Source organism: Lepus europaeus, chromosome 8 (assembly GCF_033115175.1).
Source record: "Lepus europaeus isolate LE1 chromosome 8, mLepTim1.pri, whole genome shotgun sequence".
Lineage (NCBI taxonomy): Eukaryota > Metazoa > Chordata > Mammalia > Lagomorpha > Leporidae > Lepus > Lepus europaeus.
Genome location: NC_084834.1, coordinates 38,899,640 through 38,924,036, shown reverse-complemented (window position 1 = coordinate 38,924,036; position 24,397 = coordinate 38,899,640). Strand labels below are relative to the sequence as shown.

The 24,397-nt window shown below is 38.6% G+C and overlaps 1 protein-coding gene across 12 annotated transcripts in view; it reads right to left on the bottom strand.

The window, feature by feature from the left end:
- Positions 1 to 3,243: 3,243 nt before the first annotated feature.
- ELF2 (E74 like ETS transcription factor 2) overlaps positions 3,244 to 24,397 on the bottom strand; it is a 113,996-nt gene continuing 92,842 nt past the window's right edge. For 9 of the 12 annotated variants that reach the window (XM_062199596.1, XM_062199603.1, XM_062199607.1 and 6 more), the window contains 6 exons: positions 17,284 to 17,397; positions 14,663 to 14,836; positions 11,313 to 11,399; positions 6,522 to 6,714; positions 4,972 to 5,322; positions 3,244 to 4,559 (listed from right to left, as the gene is read on the bottom strand). In XM_062199596.1, the coding sequence (XP_062055580.1) occupies positions 3,935 to 4,559; positions 4,972 to 5,322; positions 6,522 to 6,714; positions 11,313 to 11,399; positions 14,663 to 14,836; positions 17,284 to 17,397 (1,544 nt within the window). In that variant the 3' untranslated portion in view covers positions 3,244 to 3,934. The remainder of the gene's footprint in view (positions 4,560 to 4,971; positions 5,323 to 6,521; positions 6,715 to 11,312; positions 11,400 to 14,662; positions 14,837 to 17,283; positions 17,398 to 24,397) is intronic. The other 3 variants (XM_062199599.1, XM_062199602.1, XM_062199600.1) reach the window with 2 other exon arrangements.

Genomic DNA, 24,397 nt, shown 5'->3' with positions numbered 1-24,397 from the left:
ACATGGGAGACTTGGATGGAGTTCCTGGCTCCTGGCTTCAGACTGGCCCAGCTCCATCTACTGCAGCCATATCGGGAGTGAACCAGCGGATGGAAGTGTGCTCTTGAGATCTGTCACTCTGCCTTTCAAGTAAATCTTGAAGAGCTGAGATTAAAAAACCTAAACCAATGATCATTTCAATAAGCAGACACTAATAAGGGGTGGTTGGTGCAGGAGTTAGCACACTGCTTAGAATGCCCACATCCAGTATCAGAATGCCTGGATTAAGCCCCAGCTCCACTTCTGATTTCAGCTTTCTGCTAATGCACACCCTACAAGGCAGCAGGTGATGGATCCAGTACTTGGGTCCTGCCACCCACATGGGAGGTCCAGATTGAGTTCCCAGCTCTTTGTAGGCTTGGCCCAGATTTGGGAGTACCTGGGGAGTGAACCACTGGATGGAAGACCTCTGTGTCTCCCTCTAACATTGCCTTTCAAATAAATAAATAAGTAAATCTTTTTAAAAATTCTTTTTGCACCCAAATGAGCTTTTCATTTCGTTTTTCATGAACCTTTTTTTATTTTAGAGATTTATTTTATTTACTTGAAACACAGACTTACAGAGAGACAGAGAGACAGAGAAAGGTCTTCCATTCACTGGTTCACTCCCCAAATGGCCAAAATAACTGGAGCTGAGCTGATTTGAAGCCAGGAGCCCGGAGTTTCTTCCGGGTCTCCCACGAGTATGCAGGGGCCCAAGTCCAGCCTCTGCTTTCCCAGGATCATTAGCAGGGAGCTGGATTGGAAGAGGAGCAGCTGAGATTTGAACTGGTGCCTATATGGGATGCCGGTATCACAGGCCAGGGCTTTAACCTGTTGTGGCACAGAGCCAGCCCCTTCCATGAACTTTTTTTTTTTTTTAAGATTTATTTATTTATTTGAAAGGTAGAGTTACACAGAGAGGAGAGGCAGAGAGGTCTTCCATCCACTGGTTCACTCCCCAGTTGGCTGCAATGGCAAGAGCTGGATCAGAAGTGGAGCAGCCAGGTCTCGAACTGGCCCCCAGATGGGAGGCTGGTATTGCAGGTGGTGGTTTTACCCACTACGCCACAGCGCCAGCCCTTCTATGAATTTTTTAAAAGTATCCTTGTATACTGTCTACATGTATGCTTCCAAACCTAGACTTCAGATAAATTTATTTTGAAAGAGACATAAAATTTCTAAATACAGAGGTAAACTAGGCAGGCCTGGCTAAACCTAGTTAGAACTGCCTTTTGCTGTCCTCTGTAGGATGTGGTTTAGATTAACAAATGCTGCCAAAATCATGTCTGAGCCGAGTGTTATATGCTCAGCACTTCGGCAGTTACAGATATAGTGTAAAATAGAATCTTTGCCCTAGGAGAGTATTATGGAAGCCATGAATGAACAAAAAAGAATACAATAATACAGTTAAGTTTTGAAAGCTAAAATACTTAGAATATGTTTTAAAAGGAGATGCATCTAGGGGCCGGCACTGTGTCTCACTTGGTTAATCCTCCACCAGCGGCACCGGCATCCCATATGGGCGCCAGTTCTAGTCCTGGCTGCTCCTCTTCCAGGCCAGCTCTCTGCTGTGGCCCGGGAGGGCAGTGGAGAATGGCCCAAGTGCTTGGGCCCCTGCACCCACATGGGAGACCAGGGAGAAGCACCTGGCTCCTGGCTTCGGATTGGTGCAGCGCGCCAGCCGTGGCAGCCATTTGGGGGGTGAACCAGCTGAAGGAAGATCTTTCTCTCTGTCTGTAACTCTACCTGTTCTACCTGTCAAATAAAAATTTAAAAAGAAAAAAAAAAAAAAGGAGATGCATCTGCATGAGGCGCTGGCACCCCATATGAGCGAAGGTTCAAATCCCAGCTGCTCCACTTCCAATCCTACGCCCTGGTGATGGCCTAGGAAAGCAGAAGATGGCCCAAGTGCTTGGGCCCCTGCACCTGTGTGGGAGACCCAGAAGAAGTTCCTGGCTTCGGATAGGCCCAGCTCCAGGTAAACTTGGGGAGTAAACCAAAGGATGGAAGACCTCTCTGTAACTCTGCCTCTCAAGTAAATAAATAAATCTTTAAAAAAGGAGGTAGAATTTGTTGAATAACTCCCAAGTGGAGTAGGACCCAAATGAGTTTTTCTGTGAGGTTTTATTAAAAACTACCATCAGTTATGTTTATGAGAAGATGAAAGATTAGAAAGGAAGCTGTTTCATAAAATTCTGACCAAATTCACAAGTGCACAAAGGCCAAAAAATATTTAGTATAACGTGTAAATTCCTAAAAAGCAGACAACTTTTCTCTATTGTAGAAAAAGCATTAAGATGCAAACTGGTAGGACCCAGTTTTGTGTGAAATTCGGTAATTCATGTAATCCTGCTGGTACTTCAATTTGCTAATCTGTAAAAATACTAAAACATTATTTATTCTTCTTACCCTCAAAAGGTCTGACTGAGAAACAAATGGTCTAATTTGAAAAAAGTTCTTTAGGTACAGCCAACTATAATACTAAATTCATTATTGTAGGTAGAACATTATAGTTTGTGATGACGGTGGAAAAGGAATTGGTGACATGCAGATATCTGCCAAATATTAATACAATGGAATGAAACAGAAGTAGAATTTCTTCACAAAACAGGAAGGAGAAACGGGACTGCTATTACTTCTTAGCTACAAAACATCTCTATGCTGGCTTTTGAATATTGTTAAAAATATCACCAGAGACCAAAGCACAAGATAAATTTCATTTCTATATTTCAGAAAACCTACTTGAATACACTTTGAAACAAGAGTACAACAAAATAGAATATACTTCAAATGTTGAATATACAAACTATTATAGTTCAAATCTGAACACTGGTACTTTCCCTCTTAAAACTTCAACTAAAAAAATAAAATAAAAGAAGGAAGGAAAAGAAAGGAAAGGAAAGAGAGAGAAGGAAGAGGGGAGAGGAAAGGAGGATGGAAGAGAGAGAGAGAGAGAGAGAGAGAGAGAGAGAGATAAGCTAGCTAGCTCCAGGTATTAGAGCTACCTGACAAAAATTCATGCTGAGCCTGAACTTCCAAGTGACCGTAGAACTGAAACTGATATGTCTGCACAGATGCCAGGGCTAAGTGAGTGACACAGGCATGTTACAGCAAAAGGCCAAGGCCAACTGTTAATTTGTCCACAATTAAGAAACTGACAGACTTAAACTACCATATAAAATGTTACATGTAAATTCTATAACAATACTGTGCTAGGTACAAGATTTTTAAAATTTTTCTTTTAATAAAAAAGCTTTACACAAACAAGCCATTAGCTTATTTCAAGAAAGAAAACCGAAAATTAGTCTAAGGCCTTTGTTTTAAATCAGCTTAAGCTATATGATATATATATATAAAAAAAAATTCGCACTAGATCTTTTTTTGCTATCCTCTTTCTGAAGCTTTTGGATCCATTCTTCAATTCACATTCTAAAATACCTATATTAGCAGAGTCTTCACATAGCACCAGTTAAGTGAGTACTGTGCGAACACAGTAATAATTGCTGGTATGCATATAAAATGCATCAAAAATTGCTATATGTAACAATGAGATCACCCATCCCAACCCCTCCCCACTGAAAACTATATAACCTCTTACAGAAAGTTAGTGTTCCAAGTCTTAGTGTAACTTGATATTGTAGTGAGCTGCTTGGTCCCTTTCAATCCTTTTTCTCATTGATGGGTTCAGTTGTTTCCTACTGTAAGAGGCAGTTTTCTGTCAGCATCTCAACATGTAGCTCATCTCCCACTGAAACATGGGATAGGTAATATATTTCCAGTAAGTCTGATTGTTTTCTTATATGCAATACAAATGCTTTAAAGTCTTCCTTGGACTTCTCTTGATGACTTCCTTTGCAAATGTTTATCATCAGTACTACCATTAACAGTCTAAGTCCATGGTACAGCTGCTATTTCATTTCTCACATGTCACTAGACCTTCTGTTTTCATAGTTACAGGAAGGGCAATGGCTGAAGGCGCACTGACAACCACTACGTGGGTCACTGTCTTATTTCCATCTGCTGGTTTTTCTTCTACCAGCTGCAAAGTTTTCACATCATGGTCTTGCTTTTTTGCCACTGCTTCTGATTTAACCTCTGGCCCTTTTATTACTGCACTGATAACTCGAGGAGGAGTCTGGCCAGATGCCTGTTGAGTAGGCACTGATAGTCTCATTACAGGTGTACCATGGGCTATTGAAACAGGGGTAAGTGCTCTGACAGCAAGTGGGGTTCCAACAATGTTAATGCTTCCTGACCCAGTCAGATTTGACTTTGTCTGTAGTTGACACTGTGCAAGCTGTGTAGCTGGGATGGTGATGATTTTGGCAGGCTGCATGGTGATCTTGTCTCCATTCTCAGTAGAGGCTGGCATCACAGTAGGGATTGTCTGAATGACTACCTTTGGAGAGGTTGCTGTCGGTGGACTAGTGCTGGTGATTAACGGTGCACCTGCGTTGACTGACTGAACGGCCACAGTTGAAATTTTCTGACCCAATGATGTCATTACAACAGGTACTTGCATTGCCACACGAACTGTCCTAGTAGATTAAAAAGAAAAGTTTATTTATATCTAACTCTCAATTAGAACACAGTCTCCTATGCAAAAAGATGAATGCAAACTCAAACTGCATAGAACCAGTGCTCTGAAATTTCACAAGTGTTGGCAATCCTGGTAGTTTAGAATCTGAAGTACCTTGAAACAAATAGATTTTTAAAAAGACACAAAAAACAAAAACAAAAACTAAAGCCCAAATGAAGTACAAAACAAATCATTTTAGTCAAGACACCTACTTTAACAACAATACACTTAAAAATGTCAGGCAGTTTTTGAAATCCTGACATCAAGTTCTTAGCATGCTAATATGTATTAGACAAATGGATATATAATTTTTACCAAGGATCTTTCTTAAAAAGATAAACACATCACAACTGATAGTGTGCCTCACTTACCTTGGAGCCGCCGCTGCAGATACAGACGTGGTGGTAGTAGGAGACCGAGATGAAGCATCGTGGCCCGGGGAAGTGATATTCACAACTCTAGCTACACCCTTCTCTGCTCTGGAGCAGTTGATAGGAGATGAGTTTTTCCCGCCACGAACAGAAGTTGCTGCTTTCAGGAGACTTTCTGCAGACAGCGACACTCGTTCCAATGATTTTTCATCAGCAGCTGCTGCTAAATCTTCATTACAGGTCTCACTTTTGTCATCATCTATGACCACTATGTTTTTGGGCATATCCTTGAACTGATACACAAGCCTCTGTCCTTCCACCTTTGCAAGAATTCCCCTTTGGTAGTAGTATCTGTACAGGGACAAAGTACTAAATGAATCAAGTGTATTACTTAAATTTTTTTCCAAAAAACAAACACCACCCACCTCATGTGGAATGTAGAAACATTCACTTATTCCTGTAAGAGATGAGAAAGAAGGAGCTCTTACTGCCTGGTCCGCTCAAAAGGCTACAGGTATGGACTAGGAATGAAGGTGGGATGTGGTACTCTAGGTCCTTTAACCTTGATATTGACAAAGTAACTAGAAGTGCATTCTCCAAGGAAGTAATCTAACCTAAACACAGAATATTTCACTAATACTGGTAGAAATTCTAAGTAGGTTATAAAATCAATGATGTTCTGTGCACAAATTATCTAAGCCACACTAAGTAGAGATCAATTTTTGAGCTCTGTGAACACATATAAAACTATGTGTCCATTTATAAACACCATGATTTGAAGAAGCAATATACATTAAAATGAGAGTTTTGTTAAGTTTCTCAAACTAACTTATGGGAAATTTTCTTATCAAAATGAATCCATTTATAACAAATCTGAAGGAACTAAAAAAGCAAATTACCTTTGGAAACTTACTTTATGTTTAATTTTTTTAAATAACTACAAACTTAATTTCTATTAAGTAGTAGTTATAAAAACAAAAGCATTTTTTTGCAATGTTGAATTTTCATGCATGCAGACTACCTCCTCTCTCCCCATCTTCTTCCAAAGCTAAGAAACTCCTCTAGAATACTCCGAAGCTATAATAAGCAATTTTTAATTTCTCCTTCAATAGCTAGGATGGGTATTTGGCACAGTAATTGAGGGTTCATGCAGCCTGAGACAGCGGCATCCCACATCAGAATGCCTACACTCAAGCCCTGGCTCCACTATTGATTCCAGCTTCCTGCTAATCCACGTCCTGGAGGCAGTAGGTCATGGCTCAAGAACTTGGATCCCTGTCACTGACAAGGGAGACTCAGGCAGGCTAAGTTCCTAGCTCCTGGCTTTGGCCTGTATGGCCCAGTACCACCCAGCATTGGCTATTGCAGGTATCAGGGAAGTGAGCTAGTAGTCGGAGGATCTCTTTCACTCTCTATTTTTTCTCTCTGTCACACTGCCTTACACATAAATAAAATTTTTAGAATAAATAAAACAGCTAACAGGTAGTATAAATTTGTTGAATACTAAAATATTTGAACAATTTTGTTTGAAGACTAATTTGTGTTCTTACCTCAAAGCTCGTCCCATAGTCTCATAGTTCATGTCTGGCTTGTTCTTATGCTTTCCCCAAAGCTTAGAGACAGCCTTTGAATCCACAAGCTTGAATATGCCTTTTTCTCTCTGAGTCCACTTAATATACCGGGGACAAGTATTTTTATCTTGAAGTAGATCTAAAAGAAACTCCCACAAATAGGTTGTGTTTCCTTTAAAAATAAAGCAAGAACAATCTTTTAGCATTATTATATCACTAAAAGCAAATAAAGTATCTTTCATTATAACATAAAAATCCTATATAAACTTGCTACTAGTTTTAAAAGATGGTATTCCTGAGGCCATTGTCATGGTGTAGCAGGTTCAGCCAATGCCTGCAATGCCAGCATCCCAGTAAGAGGGCTGGTTTAGTCCCCACCTGCTCCGCTTCCAATCCAGCTCCCTGCTAATGTGCCTAGGAAGGCAGTAGAGGATGGCCTGAACGCTTGGACATGCGCTACCCACAAGAGAGACCCAGATGGTGTTCTCAGCTCCTGGCTCCAGCCCGGACCGTTATGGTCATCATTTGGGGATGAAAGATGTGTCTTTCATATAAATAAATAATACATCTTGTAAAAGAGAGAAAACACTAAAAAGTACTTTGGCCATTCCTTAAACTAGTCCAGTACTTATCACTGTTAACTACAATATTAGTTTTGGATCACACTATTAGCAAAATTTGTAAATGAGGAAATATTACAATAAAATATTTATTCATCACATACTATGCTATGTATGTGTCTTATACTATAAAAACACAAAGAGAAATTTAAAACCTGGTCTCTGCCTCAAGGAATTTATTATTTAGTTGGAAAGAGTAGGTTAACAAGTTAAACAACAATAAATAACAGTTTGAAACAAGACATATCATAAGGCAATGCAAAACTCTATTCCAAATAAAAGACAGAAAATAATGTCTGGGGGATTTCAGGAATGAAAATATATCGGTAAGACATCAAGTGTTGAAGGCCAAGGTCTACATAAAAGGAATGAATATGATCCAGTAAACAGGGGGAAAAGGACCACTCTTTCCTTTGGAAGAGAGCAGGCAGTGGGCAGTGGTCATAATACCAAGATTTTTTAATGTATTTTTTCTTTTATGCCCTTCATAGCCTCCAGGTCACTGCAGCCATTTGGGAAGAAAAACAGCTGTTGGAAGATCTTTGTCTGTCTCTTTCCATGTCTCCATGTTTTAAATTAAAATAAATAAATAAATTTTTTTTTTCCAGAAAACAAGTTCTCAAAGAGAGAACAAAAAGAATCCTGAGAAGGAAAAGGTAGGATTATTTACACTACCAGTGAGCTGCCAGATTCCCACCCTCTGTGCCTTTATCATCCTTAAATTCAGATGCAAGCTACAGACTACATGGAAGAACATCTATGCCTATGAAATTTCCTAACTGGGGCCAGCGCTGTGGCATAGGTTAAGCCTCCACCCACAATGCCCGCATCCCACATAGTTGCTGGTTCATGTCCCGTCTGCTCCTCTTTTCAACCACCTCTTTGCCTGTGGCCTGGAAAAGCAAATGCTTAGGCCCCTGCACCCATGTGGGAGACCCAGAAGAAGCTCCTAGCTCCTGGCTACAGATCAGCCTAGCTCTGGCTATTGCGGCCATTTGGGGAGTAAACCAGCAGATGGAAGACCTTTCTCTCTGTCTCTCCCTCTATCTGTCTATAGCTCTACGTCTCAAATATATAAATAAATAAATAATTTCCAAACCAAACCACTACTACCTTGCCACCTTCAACTGATGCTCTTCATTTGGCGCTGTTTTCATTCTGGCTGTCAGTTACAATTTAAGAACATCAGGGCAGGCAAATTCCTGTAGTTCAAATTCCTGCTCTGTTTGGCTTTTTTTTTTTTTTTTAAAGATTTATTTATTTATTTGAGAGGCAGAACTACAGAGACAGAGAGGAACAGAGAGGTCTTCTATCTGCTGGTTCACTCCCCAAATGGTGGATCTGAAGCCAGGAGCCAGGAGCTTCTTCCAGGTTTCCTACATGGGTCCAGGGGCCCAAGCAGTAGAGTCATCCTCCACTGCCCTTTCCAGGCCATTAGCAGGGAGCTGGATTGGAAGTGGAGCAGCCAGGACTTCAACCAGCTCCCATATGGGATGCTAGCACCATAGGCAGGGCTTAACCTACTATGCCACAGTGCTGGCCCCGCTGCTCTGCTTTTGATTCCAGCTTCCTGCTAACATGCACCTTAGGAGGCATCAAGTGATAGCTCAAGTATTGGATCCCTACCACGCACATGGGCACTGGTTGATTCAGATTGAATTCCTGGGTCCTGGCTTCAGCCTGGCCTTGCCTGGGCTCTTGCAGGCATTTGGGGAATGAACTAGTGGGTGGGAAATCTATTTCTCAGCCTTTCAAATGAATATATATTTTTGAAATATTCAGTGAATTCAGTAACTCATAATTAATCCCAGTAAGAATTGAATGACCTTCAACTTCACAATATTACATTTCTATCTCTGAAGCCTTATTATATCATTGCTACTAAGAACTATTGAACCATGCATAATTTTTAACTATATCAAAATATGTAGCTAGGATATTTAATTTTTTTTAATAAAAATTTATTTTATTTATTTAAAAGAGTACAGAGAGAAGTAGAGACAGAGAGAGAAGGGTCTTCCATCTGCTGGTTCACTCCCCAGATGGCCCGAAGCCAGGAGGTTCCTCTAGATCTCCCACAGACTTGGGCCATCTTCTACTGCTTTCCCAGGCCATAGCAGACAGCTGGATCAGAAGAGCAGCCAGGACTAGAATCGGCACCCATATGGGATGCCGGTGCTTTAGGCCAGGGCTTTTTTTTTTTTTTTTTTTAATGTTATGTATTTATTTGAAAGCCAGAGTTATACAGAGAGAGGAGAGGAAGAGAGAGAGGTCTTCCATCTGATGGTTCACTCTCCAATTGGCCGCCAATTGGCTGTCTTTAAAATATTCACCAAGAGGGGATGACGCTATGGCATGGCGGGTAAAGCCACCGCCTACAGTGCCGGCATCCCATAGACACCAGTTCGAGTCCCGGCTGCTCCACTTCCAATCCAGCTCTCTGCCATGCCCTGGGAAAGCAGTGGAAGATGGCCCAAGTCCTTGGGCCCCTGCACCCACATGGGAGATCTGGAAGAAGCTCCTGGCTTCAGATCAGCCCAGCTCTGGCCATTGTGGCCAACTGGAGAGGGACCCAGCAGATAGAAGACCTTTCTCTCTTTGCCTCTCCTTCTTTCTCTGTGTAACTCTTTCAAGTAAATAAATAAATCTTAAAAAAAAAGATATTCACCAAGCTCCCACCCCTAAGTTAAAATATTGGTTTTTAAAGCCAACAGGATTCAGAAAGGGAAATTTTCTTTATCAGGTAAGGCATATTCCTACAATACATGTTAACAATATAATTTTGCAAAAGAAGAAACTCTGGCTGGGATTTTTGAGCCTAGATTTGACTGTAGTTAACTTTTCGTATTACAACATGCTACTTTAAATAAATAAATTTTTTTTATTTATTTATTTATTTTTTTTTTTTGACAGGCAGAGTGGACAGTGAGAGAGAGAGAGACAGAGAGAAAGGTCTTCCTTTACCGTTGGTTCACCCTCCAATGGCCGCTGTGGCCAGCGCGCTGTGGCCGGCACATCGCGCTGATCCGAAGCCAGGAGCCAGGTGCTTCTCCTGGTCTCCCATGCGGGTACAGGGCCCAAGGACTTGGGCCATCCTCCACTGCACTCCCAGGCCACAGTAGAGAGCTGGCCTGGAAGAGGAGTAACCAGGACAGAATCCAGCGCCCCGACCGGGACTAGAACCCCGGTGTGCCAGCGCCACAGGTGGAGAGGATTAGCCTATTGAGCCATGGCGCCGGCCTTATAACTGTGGTTTTTTTATGTGTCTAACTAAACACCAAGCCCAAGATTACTAGAAAGTTAATTTTTTAATTGGATTTTAATTATTTAAAATTATATGTCAAACCACCTGCTAAAGTGCAAAATTTCTTGAATACTGATCTAAAAACATTTATTCATGAACATTATAAATTTTTGGTTATCAGGACAGAATTTAAGGCACTATTAAAATGTAATTTGAAATTATCATACCCAATAAACCAAACTCACAGTTGGGGAGGCTTATTACCGCTTTCCTTTTTCAATGATGATATACAAATTCTAAAGTAAAAATGTGATTAAGTTTTGTCCTGACTCATAACCAGCAAGACTGGAATTTGATAACTAGAAAATTAAATTCCACTTGCCTTAAATTCTTGCAGTACTTCTAACCAGTTAAGAAATTATCTATCAGAAACAAGCCTTAGTAATAACTTTTCCATTTTAAGTGGCTCTATAGAGTTCTATTACTTTTGCACAGATCCCCTAACAACAGCTTTTAAGAAGGATCATCAGATGGTCTTCAGGACCTTTTCAAATGCAACTGCACGCTCCTCTACATCCTCCTTTGTATAGGTATGGCCACAGAATCTGCGTAGGGTAGGAACCAGGCAGAGACAAACAGAAGACTACAAAAAGTTCATGGAAAATATGTATTTAGATTTCAAAAAGTTTTTGCACCAAAATAAACTTATTTTTCAATTCCATTTTTCCCTGAAATTATTTTCAAAAAGCTCCCCAGGTGGTGTAGCTAACCCACCCCTGATTAAGTACTATTAGACACAGTGCTCCCATCTGCATGTATAAGAAAGCATTTTCTTTCAAGTGCAAAAATGTCACCTCACTGGGAAAAAAAAATACCTCACTTCCAAAATAACCCTCCCCAAATTACCTTTTCCTTCTCTGGGTTTTTTCTTGATGCCTAACTCAGGAGACCCATTTGAAATTGGTGATTGCTGGGTCTTGGGTTTACGGCCAACTGAAAAAGAAGATATTGACACCATACATTAAAAACAGAAAAATATAAGCATGATTAGCAGACTCAGTGCTAAACACACTAATTAATATGTTGACCAAAATACTCAATGCACATTAGGAAGACTTATACAATTTCAGATTACAGAAGTTGGCTAGTAGTAATCTCAATACATATGGTAAATAACGTTCTAAAAACCTATTATTTACATGACTAGAGCCTCAATTTGCTATCCTTTTACATTCATGTAGCAAATGCCAGTATTTTTTGTTAGAAACAGAAATACAATGGAAATATTCAAGTAAACTCTCAGATTAAGTGTATTGACAACTGTTGTGCATCTCGAATTACTGATGTCACTTTCTTCTTCACTGGCAAGAATTATTTAAATTAAGTATATAAAGAATTAAATGAGGAGCCAGAATGAGTGCAGCTCAAGTCTCCACTTCCCATCCAGCTCCCTGCTAATGCACCTGGGACAGCAGCTGAAGATGGCCCAATTAACTAGGCCCCTGCCCTCATGGGAGACCTGGATGAAGCTCTTAGTTTCAGCCTGGCCCAGCCCCAGTTATTGTGGCCATTTGGGGAGTAAACTAGCAGATGGAAGATCTTTTTCTCTCTCTCTAAATCTGCCTTTTGAATAGGTAAGTAAATCTTAAAAAAAAAAAAAAAAAGAACTAAATCAAAGTGCGTAACTAAATCAAAATGCCTTAAGATTTGGCTCGGTAATTCTGATTAAGAAATCTGCTCTGGCAAATATTAAAACAAAATTCATTAGTCTCCTTGTTACAATAGAGCTTAGTAATCCAATTTAAGTAATACTTGTATGTATGAATCAATAAAAGACTAGTATTTTCACCACTCCCTAAATTCACTCAAAGATCCAACTTAAATGAAAGGTTTGCCCCTAAAAGCTTCTTGTTTTGTAAAACAGCATTTCCAAAACCGTGGAGAAATGGGATGTCCCTGGGCAGGAAAGAGGAAAATAGCCAAACTACTTTGAGAACAGTGAATGGTTATCTTCTCTTAGAGACTCAAAATGCTCGTTAGTATAATTTAAGGCTCTAGAAATAAAAAGGCAGCTCTGGCTTTAAAAAAAAAAAAAAGTCTAGTGGTGCAGCAGGTTAGGCCTCCACCTGCAACCCCAGAATTCTCTATGAACACCAGTAGAGTCCCGGCTACTCCACTTCAGATCTAGCCCCCTGCTAATGTGCCAGGGAAAGGAGAGGAAGAGGGCCCAAGTGTTTGGACCCCTGCCACACACCTGGGAGACCTGGATGGAGTTCCAGGCTCCTGGCTTCAGCCTGCCCCAGCCCCAGCCATTATGGTCATATGGGGAGTGAATCAACAGATGAAGATCTGTTTCTCTCTCGCTCTAACTCTGCCTTTCAAATAAATACATAAATCTAAAAAAAAAAAAAAAAAAAAAAAAAGCCTATTTAAATTCGTATGTCCTAAATATACTTTCACCACAAAAACATAAATAATGCAGTCTCTTATTCTTCTTCATTGTCGATTATAAAGCAGTAAGCACATGACAGTGCACATTACTGCAATATGAAACACTATGTTTAATGAATGGGAAGACAATACCATTTGTTCTAACATGCTTTTCCCTTTGTTGCTGCTGCTATAGTTTTTTCCCCAACTCTAAAATATGAAGAGAGAGATAGAGAATAAAGCAGAATTAAATGAGTACTCATTTTAAAATTTCACTTCTTTCAAATTTTTCCTTTGATTTGAACAGGAAAGGACCACTTACTTGTCCATTTCCTTGTGATGTTGGAGATATGTTGGATCTTTATGTTTTACTCATTAGGATCAGGTGAGCAGATGTTTCAGCAGGCATCAAACAGTTAAGTGGAAATGCTCTTTATTCACTGGCAAGTTTATTGCCAAGTACAAGTGTCTACTAGCACTGTTTTAAAGAACAGGTATTCAAGAAGACAACAGTACTAGGCTTTTTTCTTTTTAAAAAAAATTTTTTTTTTATTTATTTGAAAGTCAAAAGACACAGAGACAGAGGGAAAGACAGATTGAGCCCCCCATCACTGGTTCACTCCCCAAATGGCCAAAACAAGTAGGTCCGGGGCCCAGGGCCAAAGCTGGGAATTCAGTCCTTGAATGGCAGGAAGCCAATTCCTTAAGCCATCACTCTAGCCTCCCAGGATCTGCAGTGTAAGAAACTGGAGTCAGGAGCTTGGGCTGGGAATCAAACCCATATCCGCCAAAGGGGGACACAGGCAACTTAAGCACTGGCTTAAACGCCCACTCCTGGCCTTTTCAAAAATGTCCACAAAAAGGCCGGCGCCGCAGGTCAATAGGCTAATCCTCCGCCTAGCGGCGCCAGCACACCAGGTTCTAGTCCCGGTCGGGGCACTTGATTCTGTCCTGGTTGCCCCTCTTCCAGGCCAGCTCTCTGCTGTGGCCCGGGAGTGCAGTGGAGGATGGCCCAAGTCCTTGGGCCCTGCACCCCATGGGAGACCAGGAGAAGCACCTGGCTCTTGCCTTCGGATCAGCGCGGTGCACCGGCCGCGGCAGCGGCCACTGGAAGGCGAACCAACGGCAAAGGAAGGCCTTTCTCTCTGTCTCTCTCTCTCACTGTCCACTCTCTGCCTGTTTAAAAAAAAAAAAAAAAAAAAAAAAGTCTACAAAAGAGAGGATAAGACTGAGAAATCAAGAAAATAAATGACTTCTTTTTTTTGAATGTGCAGGAGTCTCTTGATTTTCCTTTTGTGTGTCCAATACCTGTTAAAATTTCATTTTCATGTAAGTACATTGGGAGCTTAAACATTAACTCCTTTTAATGGTGAGAATATGTTAAAATGTAAAATCAATTTACTGATTCTTTTTGAGAACATCTAGTTAAGATAACATTGATTTGGGCTGGTGCTGTGTTGTAGAGCATAAGCCACGACCTGCATAGCCATCATCCCATACGGGTGCTGGTTCAAGTCCGAGCTGCTCCACATCGATCCAGCTCCCTACTAATGTACCCGGGAAAGTAGCAGAAGTGCTTGGGCCCCTGCACCCAGGTGAGAGACCAGGAAGAAGCTCTTGAGCAGTGAACTAGCGAATAGAAGATATCTTATGTGTGTGTGTGTGTGTGTAACTCTGCCTTTCAAATAAATCTTTTTTTTTTTTTTTTTAAGATAACATTGATCTTAAGTCTACAGCATATACAAATTACTATTTTCTATATCCTTGGATGGGACATAAGATACTAGAAAAAAATTTGTCTGCTTTCTCTGAAACTGATACACTACCTTTTTTCTTTTTCATTGGTTCATGGCTATCTGGTGATGTAGGAATAGGAGAGGTATCCATCGGTTCAGAATCTTCAGTCGACACCTCCACTACAGTTTCTGTAATGACATCGGGTCTCATAGCAGCATGGATAAATTCTGGAGTTGATACACAAGGAGGGACAAACACTTCCACTATAAAAAAAAGTTAAAAAATTAAAATTTCCCACCCCTACTAATATATCTAATGGGGACAGTTCAATATTTAGAAGAGTTTTATTAATTAATCAAATCAATGTAACAGCATAATACCAAAGAAGTTAATTTGCTGAAGGTTCAATACTCACATGAATTTAGTACACAGAAAATAAACATAAAGAAAGTTAACTTAAAAGAAATGTAATCTCTGGGTATGGTGAAAATCTTGAATAATCACCACCCCTTTCTTCATACTTTTAGATACTTTTAAACTCATAGAGGAACTGAATTATTTTCACAGTTGAGAAAACACTGGAACATAATGAGTATAATAGTTTTTAGTAATTACTTTCCTTCCTTCTATCTATCATTATTATTTCACAGACCAGAGAGACCAATGAACACTATTTCTGTATATAAAATTCTATTTAATGGAACAGTTATGATATCTGTGATAACTGAAAGATTCTATCTGGGCCAGCGCCGTGGCTCAATAGGCTAATCCTCCGCCTGCGGCGCTAGTACCCCTGGTTCTAGTCCCGGTCAGGGCACCGGGTTCTGTCCTGGTTGTTCCTCTTCCAGTCCAGCTCTCTGCTGTGGCCCGGGAGTGCAATGGAGGATGGCCCAAGTGCTTGGGCCCTGCACTCCATGGGAGACCAGGAGAAGCACCTGGCTCTTGCCTTCGGATCAGCGCGGTGCGCCGGCCGCAGCGGCCATTGGAGGGTGAACCAATGGTAAAGGAAGACCTTTCTCTCTGTCTCTCTCTCTCTCTCTCTCTCTCACTGTCCACTCTGCCTGTCCGAAAAAAGAAAAAAGAAAATCTCTGCTCTGGCTCTCTCACTCTACCTTTGAAATAGATGGAAATTTAAAAAAAAAAAAAAAAAAGATTCTATCTGGCATCCTATTGCATACAGTAATTCTATTCTAGGGGCCAGTGTTGTAGCACAGCAGGCTAAGCCATTGCCTGCAATATCAACATCCCATACTGGAGCACTGATTGAAGTCCTACCTGTTCCACTTCTGATCCAGCTTCCTGCTAACACACCCACCCAGGAAGGCAGAAGATGGCCCAAGTTCTTGAGTCCTTCCCCTTGACATAAGAGATCCAGATGAAGTTCCTGGATCCTGACTTTGAATGGGCTCATACCTGGCTATTGCAGCCATTTCAGGAGTGAGTGGACCAGAGGATAAATGATCGCACCCTCTCTCTCTCTCTCTGTCACTCTGCTCTTGGAATAAGTTAATAAATCTTTTTAAAAAATCAAAATTAGTAAAATATGACTATCAAAGTCAGTCCTGAAGAAAAAAGGAATCAAAAGAAAAGGATAATTTGTAGGCTGAAAGGGTTACAAAGAAAATGATACATGTTCAGCCGGCGCTGCAGCTCACTTGGCTAATCCTCAGCCTGTGGCGCCAGCACCCCGGGTTCTAGTCCCGGTTGGGGAGCCAGATTCTGTCCTGGTTGCTCCTCTTCCAGTCCAGCTCTCTGCTGTGGCCTGGGAAGGCAGTGGAGAATGGCCCAAGTGCTTGGGCCCTGCACCTGCATGGGAGACCAGGAGGAAGCACCTGGCTCCTGGCTTCAGATTGGCCGTAGCAGCCATTTAGGGGGTGAACCAGCAGAAGGAAGACCTTTCTCTCTCTCTCTAACTCTGCTTGTCAAAAAATAAATAAATAAATAAAAAGAAAATGATACATGTTCCTGCATTTCTCTACTGCCAATGGTTCCCTGGAATTACTTCCTATCATTTAATAAAGATTGAGAGTGGCCATAGGAGGCAACTGCCCCAACCTGCTATTTCTTAAGGACTACAAAGGCTTATAATTTACGCAGAGTTGGGGAAACAGACATGATGGCATAAATATCTATTTAATAAACATCTGTCTGTGTATAGTGGGCATGTTCTGTTGTTCTGTATCACTTATTATAAAAGTTAAATACTTAACATTATTTAAGGTTTTAGGACCCTGACAACAAATAAAGATGAATCTCTGCATTCAGGTATTCATGTAAGATCGACCTTTGAAAATTCCAACAATTTCCCTGCATTTAGAAAAAGAACACAGGGCAGGCATTGTGGCATAGTAGGTAAAGCCACCACCTGTCATGCCAGTATCCCATAAGGGCATTGGTTTGAGTCCCAGCTGTTCCACTACAGATTCAGCTCCCTGCTAGTGGCCTGAGAATAGCAATAGAAAATGGCCCAAGTGCTTGGAACCCTGCCACCCACTTCAGAGACCTGGATGAAGCTCCTGACTTCAGCCTGGCCCAGTCCCAGCTGTTGCAGCCATCTGGGGAGTGAACCAACGGATGCAAGATCTGTCTCTCTATCTCTCTCTAACTCTGACATTTAAATAAATAAATCTTTAAAACAAACAAACAACTTCGTTCTAGCTATGTAAAGTAACATGACGTAATTTAATATAAAAACGAAGAGTTTACATACCAGGACTTCTTGAATCTCTCAAGCAGGTAGGAGATTCCATATGAAGCAGGGCTTCAGCAGCTTCAATTGTCTTATCTGTACAGTGTGCATTGCTGCTATGAACTGATGCTTCCACTGGGGGAAAAACAAACTCTCAATTAAAAATGCATTAGATACATTACTGAACTAAAGTACATCACTGTTTAAGAAACAAATATAACTTAAGTTCCATGCAAATAGCTCTACAGAAGCCTGATAAATATTAATCTTTATAAATTATTTAAAGAAATAATTCGCAAACCAAAATAAGCTACACTTTGCACAATGTGATTATAAAGCAACCAATGAGGCAGTTTCTGAATCTTATCCAAAAGAAAACAAAGAGAGAGACCCTTGAAATTTGAACTCTGCATCAATTTTAGGCCAAAACTAATTGGGTGGAAGCATGGGGGCCGGGCAGGGAGAGGATGGTTGCAGATTAACATTTCTGTGAAGTCAATCACGTATTCTGCTGTCCTGCCATTAAAGCCACAAGTTACCTAGCAGAATCAGTCAGAAACACATCATATTTCTCAGTTATCTCAAAGAATTAGTTTGATTCTTTCCGACACCCCAGTAAAGAAACACACACTAGGCAGGGCTGCTTCATGAACCGTAAGAACATGTACCACTCTAGTATCAGAGCACTTTTTTTTTTCACAATAACCTTGCTCTCCAGAACCTTCTTGGGTTTTACCTAAGAATTTTTTTTCAAGCTTCTTTTTTCCCCCATGAAAGCTTTTCTGATTCCACCACATTTTGACTCTCTCTTCTACAACCTCCTTTATGCTTTGCTGATTTAGTTGCTTGTGAAACGTTAAAGGGTACAGCAGTGAGTTATTTGAGCTTAACAAAATCCAACAGGTTGGGTTCTAGTCTCTGCCACTTATTTGTTAACCTAGGCAAGCAACATAAACTCTTAAACCTCCATTTCTTTTTTCACAACACAGAAGTATTACTTATCTCAAATAGGTATAAGAATTAAATGAAGTCATTTCCATAAAAAACTTAGTACAGTGCCTGGTATATAAATAAGAACTCAATAAATGGTGATAATTTATCACTCCTATGAGATTAAGCTTCCTGAAGTCAGGGGACTATCTGAACTCATCTTTAAGTCTGTTGTAGTTCCTAATATAGAATATAGTAGACATACAAGTATTTATTTTATGTACTAAATTAAGGGCAACCCACTGACCTTACAGGAAAACTGGCAATTCACAAAGCTACTATTTAACAAATGTATTAAATTCACATTCTGACTTAAAAATATTGGACAGTTTATTTGGTAACAGGGTTCTGAAAAATGAACTTAGAGGCTTCTAATTTGATATATTTTTCTCAAGCTGGAACTAAATGTTTACAAAATTTCACAAAATTCTATTACAAATGCTTAAGCTCTACACACTGAAGATATCAATCTTTCAACTGTTTCCAGGAAATTTTTAATTGGGGAGATGAAGGGATCCATTTAGTTTCAAAATTCACCAATCGCTAAAGCTTCAGCCTTAAACATCAGTCATTTGGAGAGCATTTATTTTACAAATCCAGGGACTGTTTTACCACCTGTTGCACATCATCCACACTCTCAACCAAGGTACTGGGTCTCTCCAGTTGCTCTTTCCATTTATGGAAATCTTCTCAAAGCTAAATGGTTCCAGAGAGGCAGCCAAACCTCTAAGTAAATCTATCTTTAGGTGACCCTGCTTACTCTTATCTGCTGCTTCTCCGAAGCAAAGAATTCAATCAGTGTTTCTAGTTCAACTTCAAGAAACTTAATATTAAAGAGTAAAATGTGCTACCATTCTCAAGTATTTTTTTTTCCAAAGTGCCTCCCTACAATACTCACACATACTAACAAACCTTAGAAAGCCAATTCTCAGGTTTTCAAAGTTTATTCCAGGAACCATTCTCTTTTAAGTCTAACGCTGTAGTAATTTAGCTGTTGTCTTTGGTGCTATTAATAAACTACCCTGGGTAAACTAATTCCTTATGTAATTGTATTAAGACACACCCTGAAACCGCTACCGTATTAACATCAGAACTTCTTCAAGTATTCAGAAATAATAAAGCAAAAATAATTTTATCAATTTTTAAAATGTTTTAAATTATAAAAATTAAATTTGTCTGAAAGTTACATATTATGTGCCTGAAATTCTCAAGCACTTTGAGGTACATTTTTCAAAACCACAATTTCAGGTCAAGTTTATCTGTGGAAATTATGTATTAAAAGCTTATTTTCATGCTCTTAAATTCTGACCTCAGTCTGCCATTCCCCCCAAATTCAATATTATTATACCCCAGAAGTGTATATTTGCAGAGTAGTATACAAGCTTGCTAAAATTCACTTATTCATACTTTTAAATTTAGGATGAAACTATAAAATATGCATAAATTTTCTAGTTATCAACTAGGAGATCTAAAGTTCTGTATACAATCAACAACAAATGGTGTTTGAGAGTTTCTTGAGTATCTACTACGTGCCAGGCCCTGTTCTATAAAACTGAGATACAAATATGAATAGATTTTCTGGCTTCATGAAACCTATACTAATATATAGTTCAGAAAGCATAAAAAACCTAAGTGGAAGTGTAAAATAATTTAGTTTGCAATACAACAGCTTGTTAAGGACAGCACTGCTTTCTCTCTTTTGATGTTTACTAATTTTACTTCTTATCACTTTTATTTACTAACTCAAATAACACTATGCACATGTAAAAACCTAAAAGCCTACTCTCAAATCAATTTAAATAATGTATCAAACGCAAGGTTGCAAGGTTTCCAAAACTACTTCACCCATTTTCTAAGTATGAGCACTACCTCTTCTTAACTACTGCTGACAGAAGTTAGCAAACTATTTCTGATGACAGATATTTTAAAAATCTCTTATTGAAGTTTCTGAAATTGTTAAACTTTCCAAAGCTGTTTTGCTCAGATTAATTAATAATTAAATAAAATTTTAAATTGTGTACAATCCTTCAGGATAAGCATGAATTTAAGTTTATTCAATCAAAGTAAGCAAACTGCAAGCAAGGACTGAAAAGTAAAACTCCATAGCTCTTATTTAAAACTTGGATTTACTGGTATCTTTCTTGAATTGTATATAAAATTTATGGGAGGGAAAGAAATAAGCAATTCATTTGAGACAATGAAGCTAGAAAGTAGTCTGACAGGTTATTTTATAGTTGCCACTAAAAGTTGCTGCTGCTGGTCAATCCTTCTTGACAAAATAAATCTACTTTAATTTTCATCACAGTGCCAAAAGTAAAATTTGCTTATGTCCTCTCTATTTACTATTGGTAAAAATCTTCTTGTTCCATTTCTATCTTTCTAATCAACCAGTGTTCGTATGGTAGACTATTCCAGACTCACTCAACAGCTGTTACAAAATACCAAACTTGGTAATTAAGTCTGACAAGAGGCATACCTCTCAGCTTTGCATAAGAGAACGCTGGCAATGGATCCAGTTCATAACTGTGTTCTCAAGTCAAAAATAAAATTTAGTAGCAATTTAGTTTGAGAGCAATGGAAAAAAACTAAAAGACATTTCATTGGATGATAGTGGTATTCTTCTACCAGGAACAGGACTGAATAATATTACAAAGTTACACTCAAATACTGCAGCTCATTTACCATAGCCTATCCTCTAATGCCCTGAGGCTATAAAAACAGCTGAGTGAAGAATACAACAAATGTAATGAAAAAGAAAGGTAAAAGTCTGGGAACTCTCCATCTTCAGCTTTTTCTCAGGGACCTTCTAATCAATATAGTTGTATTATGTGGTATAAAAGTGAAAAAGAAGTTACTTTCTATGTAAAACTGTCAGATAAAAATATAAACCAAATATAATTTTAAATTTTCCAGTAGCCACATTTTAAAAACTATAAAGGTGAAATTAATCTTTCATTTAACCCAGTACATACTGTGACTTTATATATAATCAACATAAAAAAGTTTTCCATTGCTTCAGTTTTTAGATTTAAATTGCAATTTAAAAAATTTAAAATTTAGTTTCTCATGTTTCAAATACTCAATAGCCAAGTATGGTTAGTTTCTACTGTATTGAACAGGACAGACCTAAACAATGCTGTAATGCAGTTATTCTCACACTTTTTTGGTCAGAGGACCACTTTGCACTCAAAGAGGACTTCAATGAAATTTTGTTTATATAGATCATAACTATATTTCTCATATATATTTGAAATTAAAACAAAGAATTCTAAGATATTTCATTTAAGCCTGCTACTTTGATTTATTATTTTTATGAGCAAGAACTTTCTATAACCAAAAAATAGTGAAGGGGCGGGCATTGTGGTATAGTGGGTTAAGCCACCACCCGACATCAGCATCTCAAACGGGCACTGGTTCCTTCCTATCCCCTCTGCTCCACTTCCAGTCCAGCTCCCTGCTAATGTGCCTGGGATAGCCCAAGTGCTTGGGTACCCGCACCCATGTAGGAGACCTTGAAGAAGCTCCTGGCTCCAGCCTGGCCTAGCCACAGCCACTGCGGCCACTGGGGAACAAACCAGTGGATGGAAGATCTTTCTCTATCTGCCTTTCAAATAAAGAATTAAATATAAAAAAAAAAAAAAGAAGAAGAAGAAGAAAAAAAGTGAGTAGCTTTTGTTTTTACATTTTGCACATCTTTTGAATATTTAATTTAATAGAAGGCAGCTGCATTCTCCTAGCTCCTTTCCAACCTGTTGAAGTATCACATCATATGACATCTAGAATACTTCTCTGTACAACTGTGAAGATGAAAAGGCAAATAATAATGACTTCATATTATGAAAGCTTTGACTTCACAGATCCCTTAGAAGGCTCCCAAACTGTCAGAATTTTTCTTTTTGAGAAGTACAGCTATAATTTATCATCAAATATAATTAATGACTACCAAATTATTTCCTTCCGTTTTAGTTTCTAAACATAAACACCAACGTGTGGATGGAAAATTATGATTCCTATCTGTAAGAAAAATAGTATCTGTCCACTTAAATGTAAAAGGTTTTTAAATATTCATTTGCATCTTTTTGGACATTCAAGCTATAGACAACACAAGAGTCACATAAAATAATCGTTAAGAACACTCTGCTGTGTGCCCTTTTTCTCCAACCAAATCTGTTTCTAAAGATAACTGTTTTATCTTGAATTATCCTAATTGATTACTTACACTCTGATGTTACTCTGTAATTTCATCTTTTTGTTGTAATTGCTGTTGTGAATTTTAGTACTAATGGTGCAATGAATTCTGAAAAGTAATTTCCTAAATACATTTTCAAATACGTTTTTGAAAAAGAAAATGCCATTCCTCTAGTTTTCTATCAAGATATGCTTTATCTTTTCACATACTCATAACTGATATTTTTTTTCAATTCTGTGATCTTTTCAAGACTGATACAGGTTCAATACCCCTAATCTGAAAATCCAAAACCCAGCATGCTGAACTGTTATAAGTCAATGCAAATATTCCAAGATCCAAAAAAATTCTGAAATTTGAAGCATGTCTGGTCCCAGTAATAATTTTTCAATTTCAAGTTTCACAATGAACTTTGACAAAATAGACAAAACTTATTCTGTCAGTGAAAATATTTAGGCTAAACTTCCAGAAAAATTTCCCCCTTCATTTAATAACTGCATTTGTAGAGCAAAACTTCTGGTGACCTTGTTTCTCAAATTAAAAAAGAAAAATAAGGGAACCAGTTAAGGAAAAGTACACATGAAAACAAGAAAACAGGATATCTTATGCTGAAAATCTTCCAGAAAATCCAGATTGTATATACACAATACTCTGACATAAGTAGTAGGAAAGTAACTGCCAAACATTTCTCTCATGTACATATAAATTAAAAATTAGCCTACATTATTAAACATTAAATTATTAATTAACTGTATCATAGACTTAATTCAACATATAATTATAGCCTCAAGTTCCAATTTGGCACCCACATATGTTATCAAAGATCGGTTAAAAGAAATCAACTTCCCAATTACATAATAACCTTTAAAGATGTACTCAAGGTTAAGGTGTAATTATCAACAAATCCCAAGAAAAACTGAAAGCATAACTTCCCGCTAAATTTATCTAAACATGTTTCTTGCAATCATAGAGCTTTAAAATTCAATAGCGATCATCTAGTCAAGCCTGTCCTCTCACAGAAAATAAAGCCCTAAAGAAATTAAGTCAGTAGCACAGTCAGTAGCACACAACTAGTTCTGTGAGAGGCAGATGTAGATGACAACTCCTGACTTCAGGGTCAAGGCTTGTTCTCACCCATCATGTTGCCATGTTAAGTTTTATAGAGTATGTCAAATCTTTACCATTAAAGTATCTTGTATGGTTAAACAGCAGTGATTTTTTTTTTTAATTAACAAGCTTATTTATATCACCCTTTACTCCAACTCCTCTACAGCATAGTGATAGCTAAAGGAATGCCTACACATGATACTTAAGCTTTTCTAAGAGAAAAATGTAAGTAAAAGTATATCCTCCAGTTCCTTAACTTGTAACAAATAGTGGTGATAATATTAATGCTTTAAGACTTCATACAACAATGTTAATAACCTCATCCTTAGAGCTTACCTCCTCTAGAAGCTTTCCTAAGGATCACTCTACACTAGTCTACCACCCATTATAGCCATCATTATAGCCACTTTTACATTTATGTAGATTTTTTCTGTCTTCTCAATCAGTAAAATCTTTGTGAAGAATTCTAACACTCGATGACCTCTCTTAAGAAAACAACAAGTTATCATTCTTCCCATTTTACAAACACCAAATGTACCACCATCCTTCTCCCAACACCATTGGAAACTGGCAGCAATAAAAATTTAGAACGTCAATCAGTTTTCTGGGCCATCTTTCTTCCTCAGTTTTTAACTCACTGAATGCATCTTAGATAACATCGGCAAATCTGTCTCAAGTTTTCTTCTGAAATCCGAGCTTGTAAGAGAGCTTCAGATTACATGAACATGATGGAGAAAATCATTATATGTAAAACTCACTATCTGCAAAATATTATCATCATAAAAGAAATTTAATTATAAGTTACATACAATGCTAAAGAAATGCTGGAAAACACTTTTAAAAAGTTACATA